Raw genomic sequence first — 23,486 nt, 5'->3', positions numbered from 1 at the left:
TGATTTCGTTTTCTCCACTGTCTTAGGGGCCGGGGCTCTGCGGAAAGCTGGGCTCTCCAGCCCTTCCTTCGTGCCCGACCCGGACCTCCCGCACCTGCACACAGCAGGGCCCCGGGGTCCATTCTAAGGATCGGGGGTGGGGGGGGCCCGGGGGGCCTTGGTGATGCTGGCCCACAGTAGCCTGCTGTGGATGCTACTCCCGCTGGGGGCTGATGCTTCAGAGGCCACGTGTTTCCTCTGGGTGCCACGACCCACCCTCCGCTAATTCTCCCCGAGAAACTGTGACTCCCCGCCAGCCGCCACTGCCAGTTCCAGACGCTTTTAGCAAGTTAAATCTAGTAAATTCGCACTCGGGAGACATACTCTACAGCTGTCATGACAAGCGCACATCCAGACAGCAAGCCATCACCAGAGCCGAGCTGCCCCATCGGGACCCTGAGTCTGACAAAGGTGGGTGTCCCAAGACAGCCCCCCCGACCCTGCACAGAGATGCCTCAGCCCCAGCGGCCTGGCCACCCACCTCAAAGGTGTTCCCGGTCACATCGAACTCCGGGGGAACAAAGGCACCCTCGGGGTCATCTGGGGACGGAAGAGAGAAGGCTCCGGTCACACGCCCACAACGCCCAGGGTGAAGAGAGACCCGCCAGCCCGGAGGGAGGCGCGTCGCCTCCTGCTTCCCGGGGGCCGATGGCTCTCTCCCGACCCCCTTCTGTCCCCGCGTCGCTGAGGAAACAGCGGTTGAGAGGGAAAACCTCACTCTTCACTGTGAAGTGTGGGGAAACGGTCCCAAGAGCACAGTGGCGGGGAGGGGAGGCCACGGGAACACTGGAGGCAGATGTCAGGCGGCCTCCTGTGCCCGCTACGATGCCCTCTGCACGTGCACCCCCTGTGGGCCAGCAGGACCGGATGCCTCGGAGCTGGCAGCCCCTGGCTCGTCCCCGCGGGGACCGCGTGAACCGTGCACGAGGGCCCTCCCGCCTCCTTCTCCCGCAGCGGTCCTCGGGGCTGGAGATCCCACCAGGGGACCAGGGAGGCCTGGGCTCTGTTGCTCCGGGCCGGCCCAGGGCGCCCGTGTCCACACTGTGCCCCACAGCTACCTTCCGCGCCCACCCCTGCCGCCCCGCCCCGGGCTCACCGCTGAGCAGCTCCATGAAGCACACGTTCCCGCTGGTGTTGAAAGCCAGGGTGTCGGGCGTGATGCAGAGGGTCTGGAAGATGGCCGCGTGGGCAACGCTCCTCATGGACAGGCTGCACTCCAGGCACACGGCCCACGCTTCCTGCTCGCTGAGGCCGCTGTCCCGCAGCGACAGGATGTCGGCCAGGGACACGTTCTCCTGCCGAGACAGGCCGCGGCTGAGACGGGTCTGGGGACGGGCCCAGGCCGCCGTAGGGCCCCCTCCCCAGGGAAGGCCCGGCACCCCCACGTCGAGGCCGATTCCAGGGAAGCAGACGGCACGCGGCGACGTTTCACTTTACGTCAGAAACAGGGTTGTAGGCAAAGGCTTTTTAAGGAAAAACAACAAACCCAGAATGTCACCCAGCCCACTGTCCCCTGTGGCCAGAAGCCACAGAGTATTTGGCAAAATGACCGGCATATCATTGGGAACAGGTGTTACTCCTGCGGTCGGGACCTAGTTCTTTGTCCCAGAACTTCTGGCCGCCCCACAGCCCCCTGGCGGAGGCACCCGGCCCACAGGCTCACCACCCGCGGCTCGGTGGGCACGCCGAGGGCTTTCAGGTCGTAAGCAAGACGTGGGCACCGGTGGAGACGAGCCGACGTGTACAAGTGCACGGTGTGCGGGAAGCCCGTAGCAGAGCAGGTGCTCCAGGCAGTGCACGGAGGACCCAGGTCAAGGGGCTTTCTCTTGCAGGCCGGACCCCAGGCCTCCCTGTGCTGGGCTCAGCGTTCACATCCGACTAGACTCCGCTGTGACTACGTCACCAGCACGCACACACGCACTCCGGATGTGTGCACGTCGGACACCTGCACGCTGTCAGACACGCACACACCTCCCTTGTGCACGCACGCACGTGGGTTTACACCAACATGTGCACTCACATGCACACATGCAAATCACACATGTACCAACACGCTCATAAAATGAGTTGATGTGTCCTCAGTGGTCAGGCATATGCCACACAGTCTCACACACGCTCAGATGCCCATACTTTCACTTAAATGCACACTTGTGCAATCCCGAGTCACACACACCCACATACATTCACACATACGCTATACACACCCTCACACGTGCACAACATACCTGTATGCACACACTCAGACCCGTACGTGCACCCTGAGTGTGCACACACACACTGCCACACGTCAGACACCTTGGATCTCGAGGCCCTAATCTGGCCTGCTGTTCAATGCCCTAGTCACCTCTGTGCGTCTGTGGGACCGTGTTCCACCGGCCCTCGGGAGGGAGGAGCTCAGGGAGCCAGGCTGGGAGCTGGAGCCTACAGGAAGCATGTGCGTGGGGTCAGGAGAGGAGGTGGAGGGTGGGGGAGATGGTGTAGAAGAGAGACGGAGCCCCCTCCTTCTCCAGCCTCAGCTGCCCACCCCTCCCAGCATACAGGAGTGTTCTCCCCGTGTGGCCAAGCCCTCCAGGCCTGGAAAGTCTCCTAGCTCCTGCCCTTGAATTTCCCCCATTTGTATTGCAAGGAATCCCCACAACCACAGACAAAGGGGACAAAGAGCTTAAGCCAAGAAAGAGAAAGAGAAAAAAGGAAAGAAAGAAAGGAAGGAAGAAAGAAAGAAAGAAAGAAGAAAGGAAAGAAGGAAGGAAAGAAAGAAACAAAAAAGAAAGAGAAAGGGGGAAAGAAAGAGAAAGAAAGAAACAAAGAAAGAAAAAGAAGGAAAGAAAGAGAAAGAAAGAAAGAAAGGAAGGAAGGAAGGAAGAAAGAAAGAAGAAAGAAAAATCAGGGACTGGCCCCCATGGGCACCTTGGCCAAACCTCTGGGGTTCAGCAGTGCAGGTGACAGGAGGGGACCCGGGCCTGGGCTGCCTGTGCCCACGTGACTTGGCACATCCCACCATCTGCTTCCTCCTCAGAGCTCAGCACAGGCCTCCACGTCACTCCCCAGGCCCTTCCAGCTCTTTCTGTGGGGTAGATGGATGAGGGAAGGCCAGCCAGCGCATCGGAAGCTGGTTCGAGAAGGCGGGGCCACGGGGTTCACCCACATCCAAGTCAGAGCTGCCAGCCAGGCTCCAGAAATGCGTGCAGCCCTGTGATGAAGGTGGTCTGGGAGTTTTCAAAGGAGAATGAGGGCACAAAGCAGGGCACAGGATTAGACTCGGGCGTGGAGGAGGCTGGCAAACCGGAAAATCTGAATTTCCCAGCCTCTGAGGTCCACGGATGAAAGGTCTGTCTGATCTGGCTCAGTCTAGGGCCCTCGCTGCGGCACGTGGGCTCCCCAGGACGCAGGAGAGCCCAGTGATGCTCGTGGGGCCTCGTTAAAGAGGCGTCTTGGCAGTGTGTACGTGCACACACAGCACACATGCGTGCACACGCACATGCACGCGACCACACAAGTAGACACACACTAACCAACAACCCAAAGCCTGGGTTTACGCTCCTGAGGAGAACGAAGCCCACGGCGCGAGCGTGAGCCGGTCCCCACCGCAGGCACCTTGTTGATGCTGTGCTCGCGGTGTCTGCACAGGCTGCAGGCACCAGCTTGTGCGGGTGTTGACTGAATGTGCCGCCAGGAGAAGGGAGCCCAGGTCGGGTGCTCCCCGGGGGCATCTCACGGCCCAGAGCCCGACTTCCCGTTCGGGTCGAGGGCCCCCGGCCCAGGCGGAAGATGCCCCGTGAGCGGGGAGGCCCCTAACCCCCAGTGCCTGTTCACAGTGGGAGCATCTAAACGGTGGGGGGCGGATTCTCTGTGCGACTTTACGGGGCGGATTCCGTGGGTCATTGCTTCCGGCACACGGCGGAAGCTGCCACTCGCGGACAAGACGCTCTCGGCCCCTCCAAAGCCCAGCTGTTGCAACGGGAAGGCACGATTCAGCTGACACACGGTTCCAGGGCGGGGCTGAGATGTGCCGCTGGTTCCGATACACCAGCACGGTGGCGGGGGGTCACCAAGTGCTGGGGGACCCTGACCCATGGCCTCCCTGGTCACCTGTCCTCTGGGGCCTGCCACCCCCCCTTCCGTTCCGCCTGCTCCAGCCCTGGCTGTTGGAATGACCCTCCCTTGCCTGAATCCACGGCCCAAGGAGGGCAGAAGGGCTGAGGCTTGGCTAATGGGCCGGGCAGGGGTGAGAGACGGGGAAGCCCGTGCCAGCCACTCTGCTCCCCCAGCGCACGTCCCCACCAGAACCCCTAGCCACCTTGACAGACAAGAGCCACGTGGGCATCCTGCACGTCTGTGCCCATCTCCGGGTCCTGTGGGTTCCGAGCCTTGCTGCCAGGTGGGCCCGGATCCGGATACCACGGGCCCCAGGGCAGGACTCGCGGCTCCACTGGCCGCGGCAACGTTTCAGAAGGAGGTGACGGGCTGGGAACAGAAACACCGGCCACAGCTCCCACTGTTGCCTGTCTGTAGTCCCCCGTCCAGCGCAGCCACAGACCCGCACCCGTGAGGGCCCGTGACAGGCCGGAGGGTTCGTGGCCTCCCACACCGCAGCCATCCCCTGCCATTGCCAGCGTGACCTGACCTTGTCGCTGCTGGGCAGCCTCTGGTGGCTCTACCTCTCGGGTACAGACCCAGACTTCAGCGCAGGCCCAGAAGGTTCTTCAAAACCCAGTAGAGCCCACAGGGCCTGGAACCCCACCCCTCACTGTTGGCCAGCAAGGTGCTGCCTCGGCTGTGAGCAGGCCTGTGAGCTGTCCTTCCCTAGCGATTGTGCAGACACAAACCCCGTCCTGTCCAGGCTGGGAGGAGGGGTGCTCCTCAGGGAGGCTGGTCCCCAGGGAAGCCCCTCGCCAGCCACAGGGCAGGGCTGGCTTCCCACCTGACCACGCTTGTCTGGTTATAGCAAAGTGGGTCCATCCAGGAGCTTCTGTGCCTCGAAGACCCCCCACCCCATCAGAGATAACCCTGTGAGTCGGGGTTACGTGGGGACCCACAGGGACCGTGGATGGTTATTGTTCATTTCAAACATACTCTCGTATGTTACTTTTCTCAACCCTGGAGCATTGTGATGGGAACCCCCAACAGAAACCCAAATCATTGCTGAGGACACTTGTGGACAATCTCGGGGCCTGCTGGCAGCTTGGAGGAAGCTGGGGAGGCCTGCATAGTACCCCGTTGGGGGTGCTTGCCCTAAAGCGCCCCCCTCCAACTCTGGACTGTCACCCGGCACGAAGCTCTCCTCACCTCCCCAGTCGCCTGCTGCTCTGTGTCGTCTGGGTGGGGTCATCACGTGGACCCGGAGGGCCCAGTGGGAATATCTGTTTCTTCACAGGGCACCCACAGCCGTGGTGCCTCCAGGCTGCCCCCCACCCACCTTCACATCCCTGGGCCCAGCCTGGCGCCCAGTGTCTGGACGCTGGGGAGATGCTCACAGAACCCGGAAGGGATAGGAAAGCCCCCTACACCGCAGGGAAGTCTAGAAACCCGGAGATGCCCTGCCCCGGTGCCAACTTCACCTCCAAGTCTGCCCTGTCCTTGTCCCCTGGAGGCCCCTGAAGGCGACATCACCTGCCTCCAGAAGGCCTGGCATCTGCCCCTCCGGCAGCCGCTGCTCTGCCTGGTCCCTCATCCTGACCTTTGCTGCGACCAGTGCAGCGGGACAGGTGGGGCGACAGCCCCCAGGGCCTCAGGCCCGCTCACCACGGGCCCCGGCGGTTTGCAGCTGAGAGAACCCTGCGGGGCACACACCCAGAGTGGAAGCGCTGGGACACTGCCACCAGCAAGGGGTCTGCCACCATGCCTGTCCCTGCTGACGTGGCCACCGTACAGTCTTTCAGTTCTTGCCATCTAGCCCTCGCGGACAGGTGTTCACGGCGGTGTATTCTGCGTTCCTTGATATTGATGAAGCCAAACATTTTTCATGTGTTCACTGGCCATTTGGATTTTCCTTGGGGTTACAACCAGGGAAGGACATTCCCTGGGGCTCGTGGGGAGTCCTGGCCTGTCGTGCAGTCTGCTGTTATAATCAGCTATAAAAATGGTGAATTCCCATGTCTTGTGCAGTCTGTCCACGTCCTGGGTCTGGCACCCACCACCCCTCCATGGGTGAGAAGATGCCCCGTGTCTTCTCTGTCCTGGCTCTTTCCGGGGTTTCCGTCAGTATGGGTGATGTTGCAGTCTGGCTACCCCCTCACCTTACACGGGATGGCTTTTCAGGTGCAACCTGACGCCATAATGTTAGCAGGTGCAGTCACACGACTCTGATGGGGATTGAAAACCTCCAACACCAACCGAGTTGAATGTATGCAGGAAGCATAAAGTCCGGATCAGGTGCGTTCACAGGCACAGGACACTGGTCTGGCTCCGAGGCTTGAGCTGGGCAGGCTTCCTATTTTACGGGAGCATGCCCAAAGACAGTGCCTGTCTCCCCCAAAGGTGAAAGAAGTTTGGAGGGCTCATCTGAGCTTTCCCAATGGATGCTACTAACCCAGTGGCATCCCACTTCGTCTGGAGGCCTCGGTCACAGGACGATGGGAACCTCGCAGCCGTGTGCCCTGAGCACAGCCAGGGGGCTGCTCCAACCCAGAGGGGCACCAGGGAACCCTCCAACCCGGCGAAGGCAGCAGGGCCACGGGGATACAGACCGTGGGCGGGGATCCGGCTCTGGCTCTGAATCCCGGCTCTGCTGTTGTTTGTTTGGCACCAGCCACAGGGCACGAAGGAGGCCCTAAGAGGATGGGGTCGCTGATGCAAAGAGCCACGTTCTCCGTCTGCTTTGGACGGTGACTTAGGAGGTGAGTCTTCTAACAGACACACTGAAATGTGTCCTCTGGGGGAGATTTTGAAGGCTGTGGGCTGGGCGCACCCCTTCTTTTTGCATCAAAGCCATGGAAATGCCCAGAGGTTTATTTATTCTCTAGCTTTCCCTCACTGCAGCCTTGTCTCTCACCAAATCCAGGCCACCATGGCGGGGCGGTGGGGGAGGGGGGGAGGCACACCAACCCTCGGGTCCGGCCTCAGCGGCTCTTGGCAGGCCAGCCACGGGGTTCCCACGGCAGGCTCTGCTCCCCAGAAGGACAGGGCCACCATGTCATGCACCCTGCCCTTAACAGCCAGCCTTCTTGCAAAAGTGTGTGGGGGGGGATGGCAGGCCGAAGGCAGAGGGCCCTAGGGGCTGTGGCTAGGTCCTTAGGAACCCCCTTATCTGCTCTAGGAGGGTGGTGGCCGTGTCTAACTCTTGGCCACCAGTCTCGCCCACGTGGGCACTGGAGGGTCCTCATCAGCAACATGCCGGTTACAGCCCGTTCCGTGGATGGTTGCATGATGCCAGGATCTCTCCACAGTGAGCACAGAAGCCCAGGGATTGGGGCATCTGCCTGCTTGGAGGCTTGGAAGGCCCTCCTTTGCCAAGACCCCGGAGCCTTGGGTTTTCCTGGGAGTGGCTGCCTTCTCGGGGGGCCACCTATCACATGGAGGGACCCGGCTTGTTGATTTGGCCCCAGGCCTCAGCCTGCGGGTGCCGTGGGGAAGCAAGAGGTGCAGGCAAATCGGTTCTGTGGGCACCTGTCCAGTTAATGACCAGAAGCTCTATGTGGCGGAGACTGCTGGTCCCTCTGAGCCTTGGGAGGGGGGATGCTTCGGGACTCCGGATGCTGGGCGGAGGCCTCTGCTGTTCTGTGTGCAGGCAGCAGCCCTCAGTCCCGGGGGCTCCCCCGCCCCCCCACCCAGCTCCTGAGCAGGCCGGCCTGATTGTGCTCTGCTGGCCAGTGCCTCCCACTGACCTCCTAGGGTGCCAGCAGGGAGGAGGACAGTGCTCCACCCCCTCCCGCTCACGACGCCCCACCCCACACTCATCCATCCAACGTTTATAATCAGGAGCCCCCACCCTCACCGCGGAAGGACCCAACTTCTTCAGTGACCACCCACCCACTGCTGTCCCGTGGGGCTGACATTCCAAGGGTCCTGTCCTCTCAAAGCGAAAATGTTAAGGCTGACGGGGCGTTGCTGAGAGCGGCCTCCAAGACCTGGGCCAGGGGCAGGGGTCCTGGGAGCGGGGGCACCCTCCCTCGGACTCCCCCTAGGAGCAGGTGGGGGGAGGCGGGGCCCACCGCGCCCGGGCTCACCTCGTCCTCCGGCAGAGTGGGGAGCGGCTCGAAGTCGTAGCCCGCTAGGTCCTTGCCGTCCTCCTCGTACAAATCCGCCACGGCCGCGTCCATGGCCTGCATCGTGCGGGCGCGCGGGGGGCGCCTCGGACTCGGCCAGCGCTGGGGCCTCGCGCTCCGGCCGGCGCCCCTGCCCCGCCGCGCCCGTCCGGCCTGGGCCTTCCCGCGGGCCCTGCGCCCGGCTCCGCGCGCGGCCGGGCTCGGGCTCCGGTTTGGACTCCGGCTCCGCGCGCGGCCAGGCTCGGGCTTCGGTTTGGACTCCGGCTCCGGCTCCGGCTACGCGCTCCCCGCCGCCATGGCAACGCGCCCGCCCCCCGCGGCCCCGCCCTCGGCGCGCCGCCCGCGCGCCTGCCGCAGTGTCACCCGAGCGGGGGACGGGGTGTCCAGGAGGAACCGGGGGTCCCGGCACTCGCCAGGCCGGGCTCACTTTGGCGGGCGCTTGGGCGCGACTGGGGTCTGCGCGCTCTCGGGGACTCTGTTCCTCGGGGACGCTGGCTGCTTCTGCAGCTGCACGGAGCCGGCGGCCTGTGCGCGGCCGGCACCGTTTGGGGCGGGGCCTCTCGTGTGGCCGGCGTCCTCAGCGACGCCACCGCAGGCTGCTGCCTGGGTCTGCGCCCACCTGGGGCCCCGAGGTCGAGGGCCGTGGCCCACTCCCAGGAGGGCTCTGGGTGGGACGTGGACCCTCCGTCCGCCCCCCCTTTCCTCCCCCCGCCGCCCAGGGGCGCGGCTGCCGCAGTCCCCGCTGGGGGTGGCGGCTGCGGAGGCGCGCGGTTGTGGGGGGGGGGGGAGGGGAGACGGGAGTGAGGGGGCAGGAGATCCGGCGGGGGCCGGTCTGGGCAGCTTGGGGTCTGGCCTTGCCTCCTCGCTTGAGTGAGGGTCTCCTGGATGCTTGTGCGGACGCAGGAGTACAGCTTCATCCACACCTTCCCAGCCAGCCTGGGGGCGTAGGAGACGCCACACAGCCCCTCCCCACAATTTGGCGGTCCTGCTACCTCCTGATTAACCCCTCCGTCGCCCCATTTGTGGTCCAGTGGCTGGACTTTGCGCAGCACCGGGGTGAGCCTTGCCCCAACCTGGGGCCTGTGGTTGGCAAACAGCCCGGCAAAGGGCCAGACAGCACCCCCTACCACCTTTTCCACGGGAGGGTGGGTGGCAGTCTCACTACCCTGGTGGACGTGGTCCTCGCCCAGCTCCCAGCAGAGCTCTGGGCCAGAGCCCCGGTCGGAGAGCAGGTGCTACTGGCCAGGCTTGTGGGTTTCCACATGTGGCCAGCCCCCCCCCCCACAGCCCCCCCCCCCCCCGCCCCCGCCAGGTGCACGGCGGGTGCTCCCCAAATTCTCGCGTGAACGAGGCAGGTGTTGTGGCAAGGCCCGCCAAGTCCGAGCAGGCACTGGGGCACGGATTCCCAGCATTCTGTGCCCAGGTCAGGTCACTGTGACCCTGGGCCCTGGCACGTGATACCCAAGCATTCGAGGGCCATCCGAGTCACCAAAGAAATAGGCCTCAAGCTGGCAGCCAGGTGGGTGCTGGCCGGCCTCACCTGGGGCAAAATGCTGATCCTTGAAGCCACCCAAGTCAAGCAGACTTGTGGGTGCCGCTCCCCACTTCTGGGGGTTCTGGGAAGCTCAGGGCAGCAGCCAGGGTGGGGTGGGTGGCCGTGGCTGGAGCTGCAGAAGCCAGCTGGCAGCTGTGCGGTGGGGGCCAGCTGGCAGCACCCAGGCCTCAGAAGGAGGCAGAGGGTGGCAGGCGGGCCGCTCCAGGCTCCGAGTCCACAGAGCTGAGCCCCCTGCCCGCGGGCTCCCCCTGGCCGCGCTTTCCCCTGCCGAGGGCTGGAGACGCCCTTCACCCGCCGCCCAGCGCAGGTGCCCCGTGCGCCCCCACGGGCTGCAGGGACCTCACGGGGGTGCATGTGGGCTCTGTCACCTGGCTCCGCGGTGGCTGCGCCCCTGGGCCAGGGGTCAGGGGTGGGGACTGAGGCGCCGATTGGGAGGGTAAAGATAATCCCACAGCTGGGGAGCGGTCCTGAGTCTGAGGACACACGGTCTACTCGAGGAAGAGGTGCGAGCAGTTTGGGTGACGGACAGGCTTTGATGCGGCTCACTCAGCTTTGGCTGTTGCAGCCCGAAGGCGCCTAGTGGACACTTCCCGGCTCCTTGGTCAGACTGCTGCTCGGAGGAGACCGACCAGGGTGCGCGGGGTCGAGGGGCCGCGGGGAGGTCAGGGGAGGAGCTGAGGGGGAGTGGCAGGGCGGGGTGGGAGGAGCTGAGGGAGGGGGCGGGGGGAGGAGCCGAGGGGGGAGGAGGGGGCAGGAGCTGGGGCTGGGGGGGAGGGGCCGGGGGAGGGGCTGGGGAGGAGCTGAGGGGAGGAGCCCACGGGGGCGGGGGGGGGGGGGGTGGGGAAGACCCCGTGGGGCTGAGGCCACACTGCTATCCTTCCTTCGTTTAAAAGTTTGTCGTCATTGGTCTTGTTCAGTGAGTGATGTCACCCCCGCTGGAAGCTTGCTTAGTCCGAGTGTTTGCATACGAGCCGGCTTTTGTGGCCAGCTTTGGTCCAAGGAAGGATTTGGTGTTGGCTCTGTGTTTTGGTGCCTTAGACACAATAGATGCTCCGTTAATGTTGGACGAGGCATGGTTCTTGACCCCAGAGCAAGTCTGATTAGACACTTCCCAGAGCAGATGAGACACACTTGGGTGTGAGGACATCCCAGCGGCCCCTGGATGTCCACTCGAAGATAGTTCCAAACTCAGGGCCAAGAGCCCTCGCGAACAGACCGCTGGAATAGCCTCTCAGTTTTGGCCTCCATGCCTGCCCCTGCCACCACCCCAGGGTGCCCAGCCCATGTCCAGCCTTCTTCCTGAGGCCTCTGGGGTGATGTCAGAGGTCCGAGGCCATGACGTGGTGGTGCCCCAGCCTTCTCAGTGGCCTTCCCTGACCTCTCTACTCACTCTCTGCCCCACCTCACTTTCCCACAAGACTCTCCCCACCCCCGCAGATCCTGGCCTGAGCTCCCCTCCCTGCCTCTGGCCTCTGCCCTCCATGGACCTCCCTCCTGGTCAATGTCAGGTCAGGACACCCCTGATGGACGCTGTTTCCTGCAAAGCTCCGTGCTGACTGCTGGGCCCTTGTCCTACACAGACACTGGCAGGACTCTGCCTTGTCCTTCTGAGCCGGGCGTCTCCTTCGGATGGGGGCTCGCTCGGGTCTTGGGGCACTCAGTCGGCACTCAGCATGGCCAGGCTGTGTGCTGAGGTGAGCGGAGTGGGGTCTTCTGGGTCCTGGCTCTCACTTTCCCTAAATGAATTCTGAAAAGCTGTCAAACTGTTTGAACATTTCAAAGTCAACATTTAAATTTTTAAAGAAATCACAAATGTAAAAATGCAAAGAATGTAATTTCTGGTGTGGTAAATATTGATATTTTGAAATAAAGCTGTTACTCTTGTCAATGTACCCAAGAAGCTAAATACCAAAATGGTTTTGCTTTTTTACACTTTTATTTTTAAGTAGGTTCTATGGCCAATATGGGGCTTGAACTCGCGACCCTGAGATCAAGAGTCGCATGCTCCATCGACGGTGCCAGCCAGGTGTCGATACCAAATATCAGTCACTTAAGAAATCACATAAACGCGTTCTTTACCAGTCCAAAATCTTCATCATAGTATTTTCCCTTAAATTACGGACATCAAACCGTGGCCAGAATTGTATCCTCCTGTGATATCTTTTCATGCTTCAAAGTGTCTATAGACCCCGATTACACGTCTTTGCAACGAAAACGCACGTAGTGTTTCATAAACCAAATATTGAATAAACTGGGGCGCCTGGGTGGCTCAGTCAGTTAAGCATCTGACTCTTGATTTCCGTCCAGGTCACGATCGCCCAGTTCGTGGGATTCGAGCCCCGCATCGGGCTCTGCGCTGACTGTGGAGCCTGCTCGGGATCCTCTCTCCCTCTCTCTCAAAATAAATAAATAGACTTAAAAACACCACAAATATTCAAGAAACAAAAACATTTAAATTTTCTTTTGTTTCCCATGACCATAGGGTTCATTTTACAGTATGGAGTCTTTTGGGAAAGTAAATGACCGTGTTTCTCCTGGGGCTGCAGACGGAGACACCCAAGGATAGCGGGCCACTGACATGGCTCCTGTTGGAGGGGCCTGGGCCCTCTTAACACTCTGTGGCTGCCACTGTGGCTGTCACTCTGTGGCTGCCACTCTGTGGCTATTATTCTGTGGGTGTTACTCTGTGGCTGTTACTGTGGTTGTCACTCTGGCTGTCACTCTGTGGCTATTACCCTCTGTGGCTGTCACCCTGTGGCTGTCACTCTGTGACTATTATCGTGGCCGTCCCTTTTTCCATAAGGACACCAGTCATGTTGGATTATATCCACAAAGCACTGATTTCCAAATAAGGTCACACAGGTACCTGGAGCCAGGACCTCAACATGTCATTTTTGGGGACACAGTTCCACCCACAACCCTGTCCTCAGAGCTGGCCCCGGGACCAAGAAGAAGCTGTTTTCGCCCCTGGGAGCCTGATTACTGCACTCAGAGCTCCGCTGGGGCCGAGAGCAGCGTGTCTGCCACCTGGAGTGCGGTGTCGGGCGGGCACACGGCTCGTGGCAGGTCCCCGTGCCGCTCTGGGCACATGCGGCCCTCCTTGCCCCCTGAGCTGGCCGCGTGTGTCTGCGTTTCCATTGCTGCGGCCGGGAGAGCCTCAGAGAGCAGCCTCTCCTGGGCTACGGTCACGTGTGGCACAGCCTTCCCGGGCTGGAGGACCCCGGCCAGCGAGTGTCCTGCTGCGTGCAGTGAAGGGACACATGTGGTGTCGCCCGGGGGTCGGGGGGGATCGCCCTGTTCGGCGTGGGCCGGTGCACCTGGTGGCCCAGGTGTCGAGTGGAGCTCCCGGGTGCCAGCGCCCCTCCTCCGGGCTCCAGAGCGCCCGGCTGCTTCTCGGGCTGGGCGGCCACCGTGCTAACTGCAGGTTTAATGACAAACCCACTGCGGCGTGTTAGCTTGTGTTTTCACCGCATGCCGCTCATGAGTGATTTCTGCCAAGGACAAATGCAGGCGTGGGCGGCTCTGACTCTGACATCTCAGTGCCAGCCGGTGGCGGGGGGGGGGGGGTCGGGATTGCCCGCTGTGGGTTGGGGGCACCAGATGCCTCCTCTCCACGCCCCCCCCACTGTTACTGTTGGCACCTCTCCCCTCCCTCAGTTGCCCAGGATTCTCTGTAATTAAAAAGCCATCAGTGACTCGGTGTGGGCTTTGGGGTGCGTTTGGAGGGTCCCTGCGAGGCTTAGCCCTTCTCTGTGGCTGGGGGTTGGGTCTGTAGGCAGAGGAAGCCCTGGGCCTGGGAACTGGCACTTCTTTTCCTTGTTTCTATTCGTGGAACCGAATTTCAAATAGAGCTTTTTGTGGGTCAGTCTGCAGCCAGAGGAAGGCGGTGGCCGTTGTGTAACATAAAGTTAGCTCGCTCTCTCCAGGGGCCCCGGGGCCCACTTGAGGCTTCTCTGGCCAGTACACTAACCCTAACCCGTTACAAACAAACATTGGTCTTTAAAAACCAAATTCCAGACTAAATTCAACTAAAGCCAGTTTAAAGGAGAAATCGCCAAGAGCTTTCTGGCTATGGTATTCCTTCCTGCATGGAGAGCAAAACTGATTTTACGCTGCGGGTCCCTATCGATGAAATGCTAAAATGCTACATCTTTCCCGGATGGATGTTTATGTCTCTTGAAAAATAACGAAATACTCCATTTCGCTCACTTCCCTGGGAAACGTTTCTCAGAAAAAGATGAAAAGATCTGAGACTCAGATCCCGAAGAACATGGCCTCCGGCAGGGAGCCAAGCCCCGGGGCCCCGGACCCTCGGGTGAGGCACACCCATTCCTGCCATATTGGGGTCTCCCTCTCCTCTTTGCCCCGAACTCCATGCAAGTGTGTTCCTTTCGTGGATGTCCTGTGACCTGTCCTCTCCGGCTTTCCTGAAGCTTCTCAGGCCACGGCTTTGGCGACTTTTCCACAGAGCCCTGGGACCGAGGCTGAGCTCAGGGGCCTTCTCAGGGGTCCCCTTCGCCTCCCAAGCACTCAGTGTTTCTCACGGGCAGGTTTGTGAACGGGCTTTTCCTTCTGTGCCGGGACTTCCGTCTTACCATTTGCCCCGAAACACCGGTGGGTTCCCCCACCTTCATCTGAGGGCTGTTGGCCGTGAGGCAGGCACCACCTCCGTTTCCCGATTCGTCTCTTCCAGGGAGAGATCCCTTCGTGGCCTCCCGGGGCCTCGGGCTGACGTTCTCTGTTCAGGATGGTTCCACGCAGCTCTGGAACGAATTCCACGTGTTTGTGAACATTCCAGAATGCCGTCTTCCCAGGCGTTCGTAGTCACTTGCCTCAGTTTCTGGTGCATCTGCGGGAAGTGAGGGAACTCGCCCTGCTGTCTTCAGCTTCTTGAGCTCAGTGTGCACGTCGTGCAAGAGGCTTTGCCTTCAGGACGTGACTGAGGCCACTCCCCTGGCCCGGGACGCTGTCCCTCCACATTGCTCTGCCCACCCCCGTGTTGTCGGCCCTGGTGGTCGCTGGGGCCCCGACAGAGCGTGCTGTGAGGAGGGGCGTCGTGTGGGAACGGACGCAGACAGTGGAGAGAGGCCTGCGCAGCAGGTGAAGATCCGTCCCTCCTTCCCGCAGGTACGGGGCAGAGGCGGAGGCCGGCTGGGCCCGCGGTCAGTGCTGGCCTCGGAGCTGCTTCCTCGACGCGGCCGGAGGGCGTTGCTGGCAGGGCATGTGGCTCACGGATGTTCTGGCAAGAGCCAGGCTGCCGCGTCCTGACCGTGTGGTCCCGGGCAGGTCACTTGACCTCTCGGAGCCTGTTCACGGGGCTGACGTCAGCATTTGACGAGTGGCGCGTGAAAGGCACGTGGCCCGGGGCTTCCGAATATACTTGGCAAAGGGCACGTGCTCCCCCAGATGAGAACAGCAGGGGCTGATACGTCAAGCGCACCGTGTGGGGGTCCCGCGACTCTCGTCTTGGGCAGAGACCCCAAGGCAGGCAGGGAGTGGGAGAGTCCCCAGAGGAAAGGGGGCTCAGGGGCCCTGCTGGAGGCTGGGACGGGGTCCTCGGCTTTCCCCACTCACTGCTCCTGAGTTGGGTGGGGGAAAGACACGGGCAGAGAGGCGGCTGTCACTGGCTGACTGCTGACACTCAGTTGGTTGCTGTGGAGGTCATGGGGGCGGGGGGAGAGTGGGTCCGTGTGGTCGGGCTGACGCCTGCTGTGACTTCAGTGTGTCTCCTGCATGCTGACAGGGTCCCAGGGACCCAGGGAAGGCTGGAGGGGCCGCAGACTCTTGGTGGGCCACCTCCCCCCAGTGCCTCCCTCACCGCAGCCCCACTCAGGCCGTGAGACGTGGGGTGTGGCAGGGACAGCCACCAGCACTTTGTAAACTCTTGAGTGTGGCGCACCCTGCTGGGGCCCTCAGCCTCCTGGGCCTCGGGTCCCAGCGATGGGACGGGGACGGGGGAGACCCGTGGCCTCTCCTCAAGCTTCTGCCTTCTCTGTGTTCTAGTTTCCAGTGCGGGGGTCCTGGGGGCCTGTGTGCAGCTTAAGAGACGAGCTGGGTGTGGCCGTGTCTGCAGGTGGTTTCTTGTTCTTACCTGGTTCGCTCACTTTTTGCTGACCTTGTTCCTTGGACCCAGGTGGGTCATGCTCAGGGGTGGGGGGAGGTGGCGCTGCCCTGGGGGGCGCTCCAGGCCAGCACCCCCAGCAGCGCCCGGGTGCCGCACGGAACCTGAGCCGGGGGAGGGCAGCAGCAACTCTGTCCTGTCTTTTTTTAAGATTTGGAGGCGGCTCAAAAAGGCTGTTGTGCATCAACTTAGATTTTTCATATATATGTGTATCTTTTTTTAGAGAGAGAGAAAGTGCTAGTGGGGGAGGGGTAGACAGAGAAAGAGAGAGAATCCCAAGCAGGCTCCACTCTCAGTGAGGAGCCCGACTTGGGGCGTGATCCCACGACCCTGGGATCATGACCTGAGCCAAAATCAGGAGTCCAATGCTCAACTTACGGCGCCCCCGGGCGCCCCCAAACCATCGCATCTTAGTGAGAATCCTGCCAGCTAGTTTGGCCAGAACGCTGGCCTCGGGTCGGGCCCCTCCCCCTTTGCCGTGATGTGCAATCACCCGGCAGCCTCTCGCAGGGACCCTGTTCGGTCACTTCAGCCAGAAACCGCTCCCCCTGACTCTTCCTTTCAGTGGCCATCCGTCACCAACCCTGGCAGAGAGAGCAGAGCAGGACAGAGGCCACGGCAGTGTGGGCACCTGTATTCAGGACGACTGAGCGGGGAAGGCTGGGCTCTATTCCAAATGCACCACCGACACAGGGGGTCACGGCCGAGGAAGGTTGGCGGTGGGAAATCACTGGGAGGAGACCTTAGGTCTGGGGGCTCTGGCCACACCGACTTCCCAGGATTCCTGCTGAGGGCGGCCCAGGGTGACCAGGTTTGGAGGGCGGTGTTCTTGCTGAAACCGGATGGGCCCAGGGAAGGTTTGGCCGAGGAGAGAACCTCCGTCAGACCTGCCCCGCTCCCTAGATTCCCGTCTGCCCATGCCGTCCTGGGGGGGAGCCTCACCTCTTGCCCCCACCGCAAGGCCCCTCCGCAGTCCACCCTGAATGTAAATGTCATTCAATGATTTCGCTTTGTCAGGAGCCCCCACTGTTGCCAGGGAGGGGCATGTGCTCCACAGCTATCTACGGGGCAGCCCCTGGTCCAGGACCTGGTCAAGACTTTGCCCCAAGGGGACTCTGCTCCCCTGGTGCTCTTTGCAGCCATTGGCCACAGCCCCGTGTTTGGTGTCCACTTACTTCAACTCCGCAAGCATTTCTTGAGCACCTACTGTGTAGCCCACTTGCATTGTGCGGGACATACCCTTCTGTGGGAGGACGAGCGGCTTGGCCCTCCCCGGGAGGTCCAGCAGGGTCTACAGGGCCCAGGGTTGGTGGCACTGGGGTCTCCTGCTAGGGACCCTCATCCGGGACGGGCCTTTGGGTCACCCTGGCCACCCTGGGCTCGTGACCCCACACCTTGCGACCTCGGACTGTCCTGCTGTGTGTCTGCAGAGGCTTCTTGTTGCACAGCTTGTGGGGTCCCACGTGGACCCTGGTCCCCAGGATAGCGGTGGAGTGCGGCCAGGGGCTCCTGCCTCTGTACCTGGCCCAGTGAGGGTCTGCCTCCTGTCCGGATCCTGGCCTGAGCTCGCTGCCGGGGAGCTGGACCTTATGGGAGTGGACCAGGCCCTGGGGCTCTCAGATGCCTAGCCGTGGCCACCATTCAGGCTGGGCTGGCACCTGGGGTGTGCAGGGTCCGTAGTGGTCCCGACGGACCCCCCCCCCAGGCCATGCTTTAGCGGCGGAGGGGCCAGGGGGCCACCGGGTTCTGTGCTGCGTTTGGGCTCTGGCAGGCCCCGGCTCACAGGTCCTGGCTCTGTCTTTGGCCAGCAGCGGGACCTGAGCCTAATCCCTGTCTGAACACAGTAGGGAGGCTGGAAGAGTGAAGAGGAAGGGCGGAGCACCCAGCCCCGCACCAGGCCCACCCTGCCCTCCCCCACCCCCAGGTCTGGACTCCTCCCTTGGTCTGGAATGTTTCATTCCTCCTTCCTGGAGGGCTTTGGGCTGACTCCAGGGCCCGCTTCTTCCCGTGAGAGCCCCCAGCTGCAGCCTGGCCTGAGCTGGCCCCCTCCTCCCCTCCCCTCCCTTCCCTCCTTCATCAGAGCCTGAGCTAAGTGGTTCAGGCCCAGCTCCCCCAGGCAGGAGGCACAGGGAGCTGGCTAATGCCCAGGGTCCCAGTTTCTCTGGTCTGCCCGCCTCCTCTCTCCTGATCCCCTTAATGACGGCTCTGACCTGTGTGCCAGCTGCCAAGGTGCGTAAGGTGGATGGCCCGTTAGCAAATGCGGCGTGTGGAACCAGATGGAAAAGGCTGGAAGGCCCAGGGGCCCCAGCATTCGGGAGGCAGGAGGGCTGTTGTGCCCCTTCCTCCCCCACCCCCCCCCCGCCGGGGTCCAGCAGCAGGGCGCCCCCGCACATCTGAGGCCCAGGAAACATAACACGGCCACAAACTTTTCTTCATTCACTTTCACTGGTGACCCCTTCTGCCAGGGGCCCAGCACATCTTCCCAGGGTGGCCCCAGGTACCTCCCCACTCCGGCCCACAGCGAGCTTCCCGTGTCCGTCTTTGGTCCAGTACTCCCACCAGCGGCTGAGATCGTAACACAGCAAGGCCCAAGTGTGGCCCCTGCCCCCCACCCTCTCCCACACCCACCCTCGCCCTCCCCTGCAGTAGAATTGACAAACCCTGGGCTGTGTGTATTTAAAATGCGCGTGGATACATCAGGAGGCCAGCACGGCAGTGGGCACAGCCGTCCCACTGGCCCAGTGGGGCAGGGGGTCCTCTGGGAGCAGTGGATGGGCTCAAGGGAGACATAGCGTGGGGAGGGATGTGCCACTGGACAGCCAGGAAGGACACCTGCACACTAGGAGCAGGAGGTCAGAGCAGAGGGTGAGGGCCTCCCGAGAGGACACCGTGGGATGCGGGGCACTGTCCTCACCGGGCTCACCAGGTCCAGGGACGTGCGGAACAAGCAAGTGGGTGGCTCTGGGCTCAGTAGGCCTCCTCCAAGCACAAGAGAGTCCCCGAGTGTGTTCAGGCTCCTGTGGTAAATTATCAAGGTCACCAAGTTACTCATGCAGAAACTTGTTTTTTTTAAGTATTTACAAAATTTTATTTATTTATTTTGAGAGACAGAGACAGCATGAGCGGGGGAGAAACAGAGAGAGAGAGAGAGAGAGAGAGAGAGAGAGAGAGAGAGAATCTCAAGCAGGCTCCCTGCTGTCAGCACAGAGCCTGACGTGGGGTTCGATCCCATGAACCGTGAGATCGTCACCTGAGCCGAAGTCAGACGCTTAACTGTCTGAGTCACTCAGGCATCCTAAAACTCATTTTTTATCGATCTTATTAGAGTAATTTTCAATCTGGTTAGATTTGGACTAAATTGAAGTTGGCCACTTAGCCTCTGCACCTGCTTCTGAAGCCCAGGTGTTCTGTGCAGAGAGCGCGTTCCGTCCCACCAGCCCCATGGGGTTTGGCTCTGTCCTCTGCACATCATCCTGCTTGAGGCCAAATGGAGAAGCCAGTGCTGGAGGGGTGGGTGGGGTGTGTGTGGGGGGCAGACTGCGACCTGGGCGGGGGGAGGTGCTGCTCTGCTCCCAGCGCTGCCCGGTCCCCGGCCCCGCGGGGTTGCCCTCCAGCCCCAGGACATAGCTGCCTGGGGACAGAGACTGACCGTCCTCCCGCTGCTCCAGACCCCTGGTGTGGGGCTCAGACCTACCCACTGGGGCCCAGAGTCCTCCTCTGGCCGTCCCCCCATGTCAGAGCCTGGCCTCTCCCCCTGGGCCACACGAGCGCTTGTCCCGGACTCCTTCTTAGCAGCCCACACCAACGGTGTGCCCCTGAAGCTGGTGTGGCCCTCAGCACTGTCCGTGACGTCCCCGAGCGGCTGCCATGGCGGTGCCGTGTGATGGGGTCTGACCCACACCTGTGCAAGGGCTCCCACTTGGGTGCCGGGGGAGATTCAAGCCCCACGAGCTCCTGTCTGAGTGTGGAGACCCTCACCCGGCCCCACCGCCCGCCGCAGTAACCCTGAGCCAGGCCCCTTCCCGCTCCCTCAGGCTTGCCGGGGCGGCCCCCCACAGCCGCCGTGCTCCTGTGGGTGCGGAATCCTCCTGTGGGGTGCCATAGGTCGTGCTTCCGACCCAGGTGTCGGTGGTGGTTCCTGTGTTTGCAGAATCCACACGACTTCTGTTCAAAACCATCCTGTCTGTCTGCGGTGCTGGCTCAAATCCCCCTGCAGCCACGATGGCACCAGGAGGTGGCTCCAGGTGTGCGCGGGGCACATGGAAGTGCACTCTGCTCCGTGGGCTCAAATCTGGCCAGGGCTCAAAGGCTGTTGCTCTGCGACGTTCCGAGCTGCTCCCGAGACCTGGGGATCTTGGAACGGCCTGAGGTCGTTTCTGCCCACTGACGTGGGGACATGTTTGGTTTGGGGGTGACCCATGTAGAAATTGTGAGGCATCGGTGTCGTTCGGACCACTCTCCCGCAGGTGCCTGCACACACAGGGGACCCCAGGGCTTTGCTCCTGGTCTGTTCCTTCCTCTTGATTGCCCACCTCACAGCACACGGCTGCGTTCTGCACAGCCTGAAGGGGCGACGTGGACGCGCCCCACCTGCTTATGCCACCTGTGGGAGCTCGTGGGGTGTCAGCCCTTAGACTGTCTGCTCTGCTCTGTGTCCCGGGAGCAGCCCGGCTGAGTGGGGTCCACCGGGACTCACACCAGCTCTCCAGCAGCCAGGGCTTCTGGAGGGAAATTCTTCCTGGCTCTAACCACACCCCTGTGCGGCATGAGGGGCTGGCACACTCCCCATCCGGCCTCCATGGGGCTCCGAGGTGGGGCGGTGGTGCCCCAGGCCAGCCCCTGGGGCAAGAATGGGGGGCAGGAGCCTGGCTGTGCCTGGGGGACCCCTGCAGGGAACTGGGCTCCCTTCTCCAGTGACCCCGGAGGGAAGGCCGCTGGCCCCATGGGATGGGAGGTGGGGTCTCGGTGGGACCAGCTTTTGGGGGAAGATGGGCTGGGATCAAGCCTTCAGCCTGTGCATGTGCACATGTGTAAGCGTGTGTAAGCGTGTGTGCACGTGTATAAGCGAGTGGGCGCACATGTGCTTGTGTGCGTGTGCCTGTGACACTGTGCCCCGTGTTCTTGGGCGCTCTGGTCCTGTCCCCTGCCCCACCGTCCGGGCATGCCCACCCCTGCACATCAGACCTGGATGTCCTTCCTCCCTGACCTGTGGGCGGCAGAACGTTCTTTGATCTTGGACCCAGTGGGCAAAATTTTAACCCCAAGTGCCTGTTGGATGATAAGTCGTGTTCGTGTAACGAAACCTTTTGCCGCAGCCTCTGGGTGGTCGACACAGCCTGGTAAGGAGGTGAGAGGGTCACGTGTGGGTGGGCGGGCCCAGCGGCCCCGGGAGGCGGTGCCGTCCTCAGAAGGGGCGGGTCTGGTTGCCGTGGCCCGCGTTGTCCCCCTCCCACCCCGGAACCCCTGCGGGTCACAGGGTGAGTGGCAGGATGGCAGGCGTGGCTCGGGCAGCACGTGGGGCGGACACGGCCGGGCTGGAGCCACCACCTCTGTGTGCGGCCCCCTACATGCCTGCCTGGGGCCCTGAGTGCGGGGGGCAGGTGGCCGCCCCAGCCCAGCACAGAGCCGGCCCCTCTCGGGAGGCCCCCACCCAAGAAACTGCTCCTGGGTGTCTGAGCTCACACCCTCGAGCTGATCCTTGACCTAAGGTGGGTCCCTGAGGCTCAGGGCTACTACCCTTGACCATCCTGTAGAGTCCCAGCCAGGCAGACGGGGCCTGGGGCGATGGGGTGAGGGGCAGGGCTGCCGAGCCCGGAGCCCTGACCCAGCCCCCGCCCCACAGACCCGGCAGGGGCTCCCCAGGGGACCGGCGTCCAGAGGTGGCTCAGCAGGCCTCTCGGGAGAGTCAGAGGGCTGGGGGGGGGTGCCCTTCATCTAACTGCCATTGTGCCCGTGCTCTCCAGACCCGGAGCACCAGCTATGCCCGGAGGAGGGCCGAGCCTCGAACCGGGCCTCCCAGGGTCCCGCAGGGTCTCCCAGGTCCCGGAGAGAAGCGGCAGATGCCCAGCCTGGCCCTGGCCGCCAGCTGCCTCGGCTCGAACCGCGGCAGGGATGCGGTCCAGATGTGTCCGGCTTCCAGAGGCTTCGCTGATGGGGAGAGCCTGGCGTCCCTCTACCCCGGGGGAGTGAGATGCACCCCCACGTGGCGTCGCTGTGTGTCTCACATGCTCTCTGGGAAGGGCAGGCACACGTCTCACACACACGCACGTGCATAAGTGCACGCGTGCGTGCTCAGACAACACACACCCAACTCTCACAACCCACACACGTGTACGTGTGGACACGTGCACATGCACAAATGCACAGACAGACAGCACACGCCCGACTCACAACCTGCACACGTGTACACGTGCACACGCACACGCCCGACTCTCACAACCTGCACATGTGTACACGTGCACACACACACGCTCAAATGCACACACAGACAACACGCACCCGACTCTCACAACCCACACACGTATGCATATACACACTCACGCACAAAGGACGGAGGTGACATACCACGAGACCAGAGATGTTGGATCTGGTTCCGACCTCCCGTCCCGCATCCTTCTGGAAGCGTGTTCCGTGTGGGGTGTCTGTGCTGCGGTGAGCTGTGGATTTATGCTCTGAGAACATTACATGCGGATGGGATATGTCACAACACTGTCCCAAGTGGACTCAGGAGGCCGAATCAATACTGAAACACACGAGGTTTAATGTTTAGTGTTGAATTTCTTTGGTTTGAATGCGGAGCTGCTGGGGCTGCTGGGGGCGGAAAGGACCACGGTGGGTGCCTCCAGAGGGCCGGGGTGTCCAGGGAGAACAGCCTGTCTGGGCTCCCCGGCCCCGGCTGGGTCCCGGCGCAGACGCGGGAGCCACGCACTGAGGCGGGCCCGCCCCCTCGCGGATGAGAGACGGACGCGGGTGCTATTAACCAGCCTCACAAAGGCAAACAGTGCAAAATACTGTATTTCGTGGGAGGTTCTGCATCTACAGCGTGTACACAGCACAGCGTCGGGCCTCTGGCTCCTATCGGCTACGGAAGCAGGCGAGCAGGCTGGACAGAGACAGAAACTGCCCGGCGGTCATCTGGTTGCCCATCTGGTTGACCTGTGAGGACACGCGGGGTTTGTGGCTGGTCCAGGACATTGTCAGGTTTGCAAGAATCCTGGGAAGCAAGGCTCCTTGTGCTCAGATACTGAGCGTTGCTGGCCCTGGGGACCCCCGACACGCCCCCTCGCCTCCCGGCGTGCGTTAGGAGGGCCTGCTCCTGGTGAAGCACCCCTGCCCAGACAGCGGGGCACACGGAGGAGGCACGGTGATGACGGCTATGCAGTGGGACCCGGTGCTCGGATGTCTGGGCAACGTGAATTCTGTGTGCACGGTGTGTGGTATGCGTGTACGTGCGTGTGCACACGTGCGCGTATGTGTGCCGCAGAAAGGCCGTGCACAATCTCACACACGTGTTCCTCAGAATGTTCCCTTGCCCGGGGGACGGGCCCCTTACTGCACACAAGGCTCA

The 23,486-nt window shown here is 62.1% G+C and overlaps 1 protein-coding gene across 2 annotated transcripts in view; it reads right to left on the bottom strand.

Annotated features, from left to right (window-relative positions):
• KNDC1 (kinase non-catalytic C-lobe domain containing 1) overlaps window positions 1–8,306 on the bottom strand; it is a 63,802-nt gene extending 55,496 nt beyond the window's left edge. For both annotated transcript variants that reach the window (XM_047073652.1, XM_047073653.1), the window contains exons 1-3: window positions 8,205–8,306; window positions 1,136–1,334; window positions 521–579 (exon numbers count right to left, since the gene is read on the bottom strand). In XM_047073652.1, the coding sequence (XP_046929608.1) occupies window positions 521–579; window positions 1,136–1,334; window positions 8,205–8,306 (360 nt within the window). The remainder of the gene's footprint in view (window positions 1–520; window positions 580–1,135; window positions 1,335–8,204) is intronic.
• Between the last annotated feature and the right edge of the window lie 15,180 nt (window positions 8,307–23,486).

This window comes from Lynx rufus, unplaced genomic scaffold (assembly GCF_022079265.1).
Source record: "Lynx rufus isolate CCGP_SWC_20201006 ecotype Redwood Valley unplaced genomic scaffold, mLynRuf1.p SCAF_11, whole genome shotgun sequence".
In the NCBI taxonomy this organism is placed as follows: domain Eukaryota; kingdom Metazoa; phylum Chordata; class Mammalia; order Carnivora; family Felidae; genus Lynx; species Lynx rufus.
Note: the sequence above shows the minus strand (reverse complement) of the source record. Positions and strands in the feature narration are given on the sequence as shown.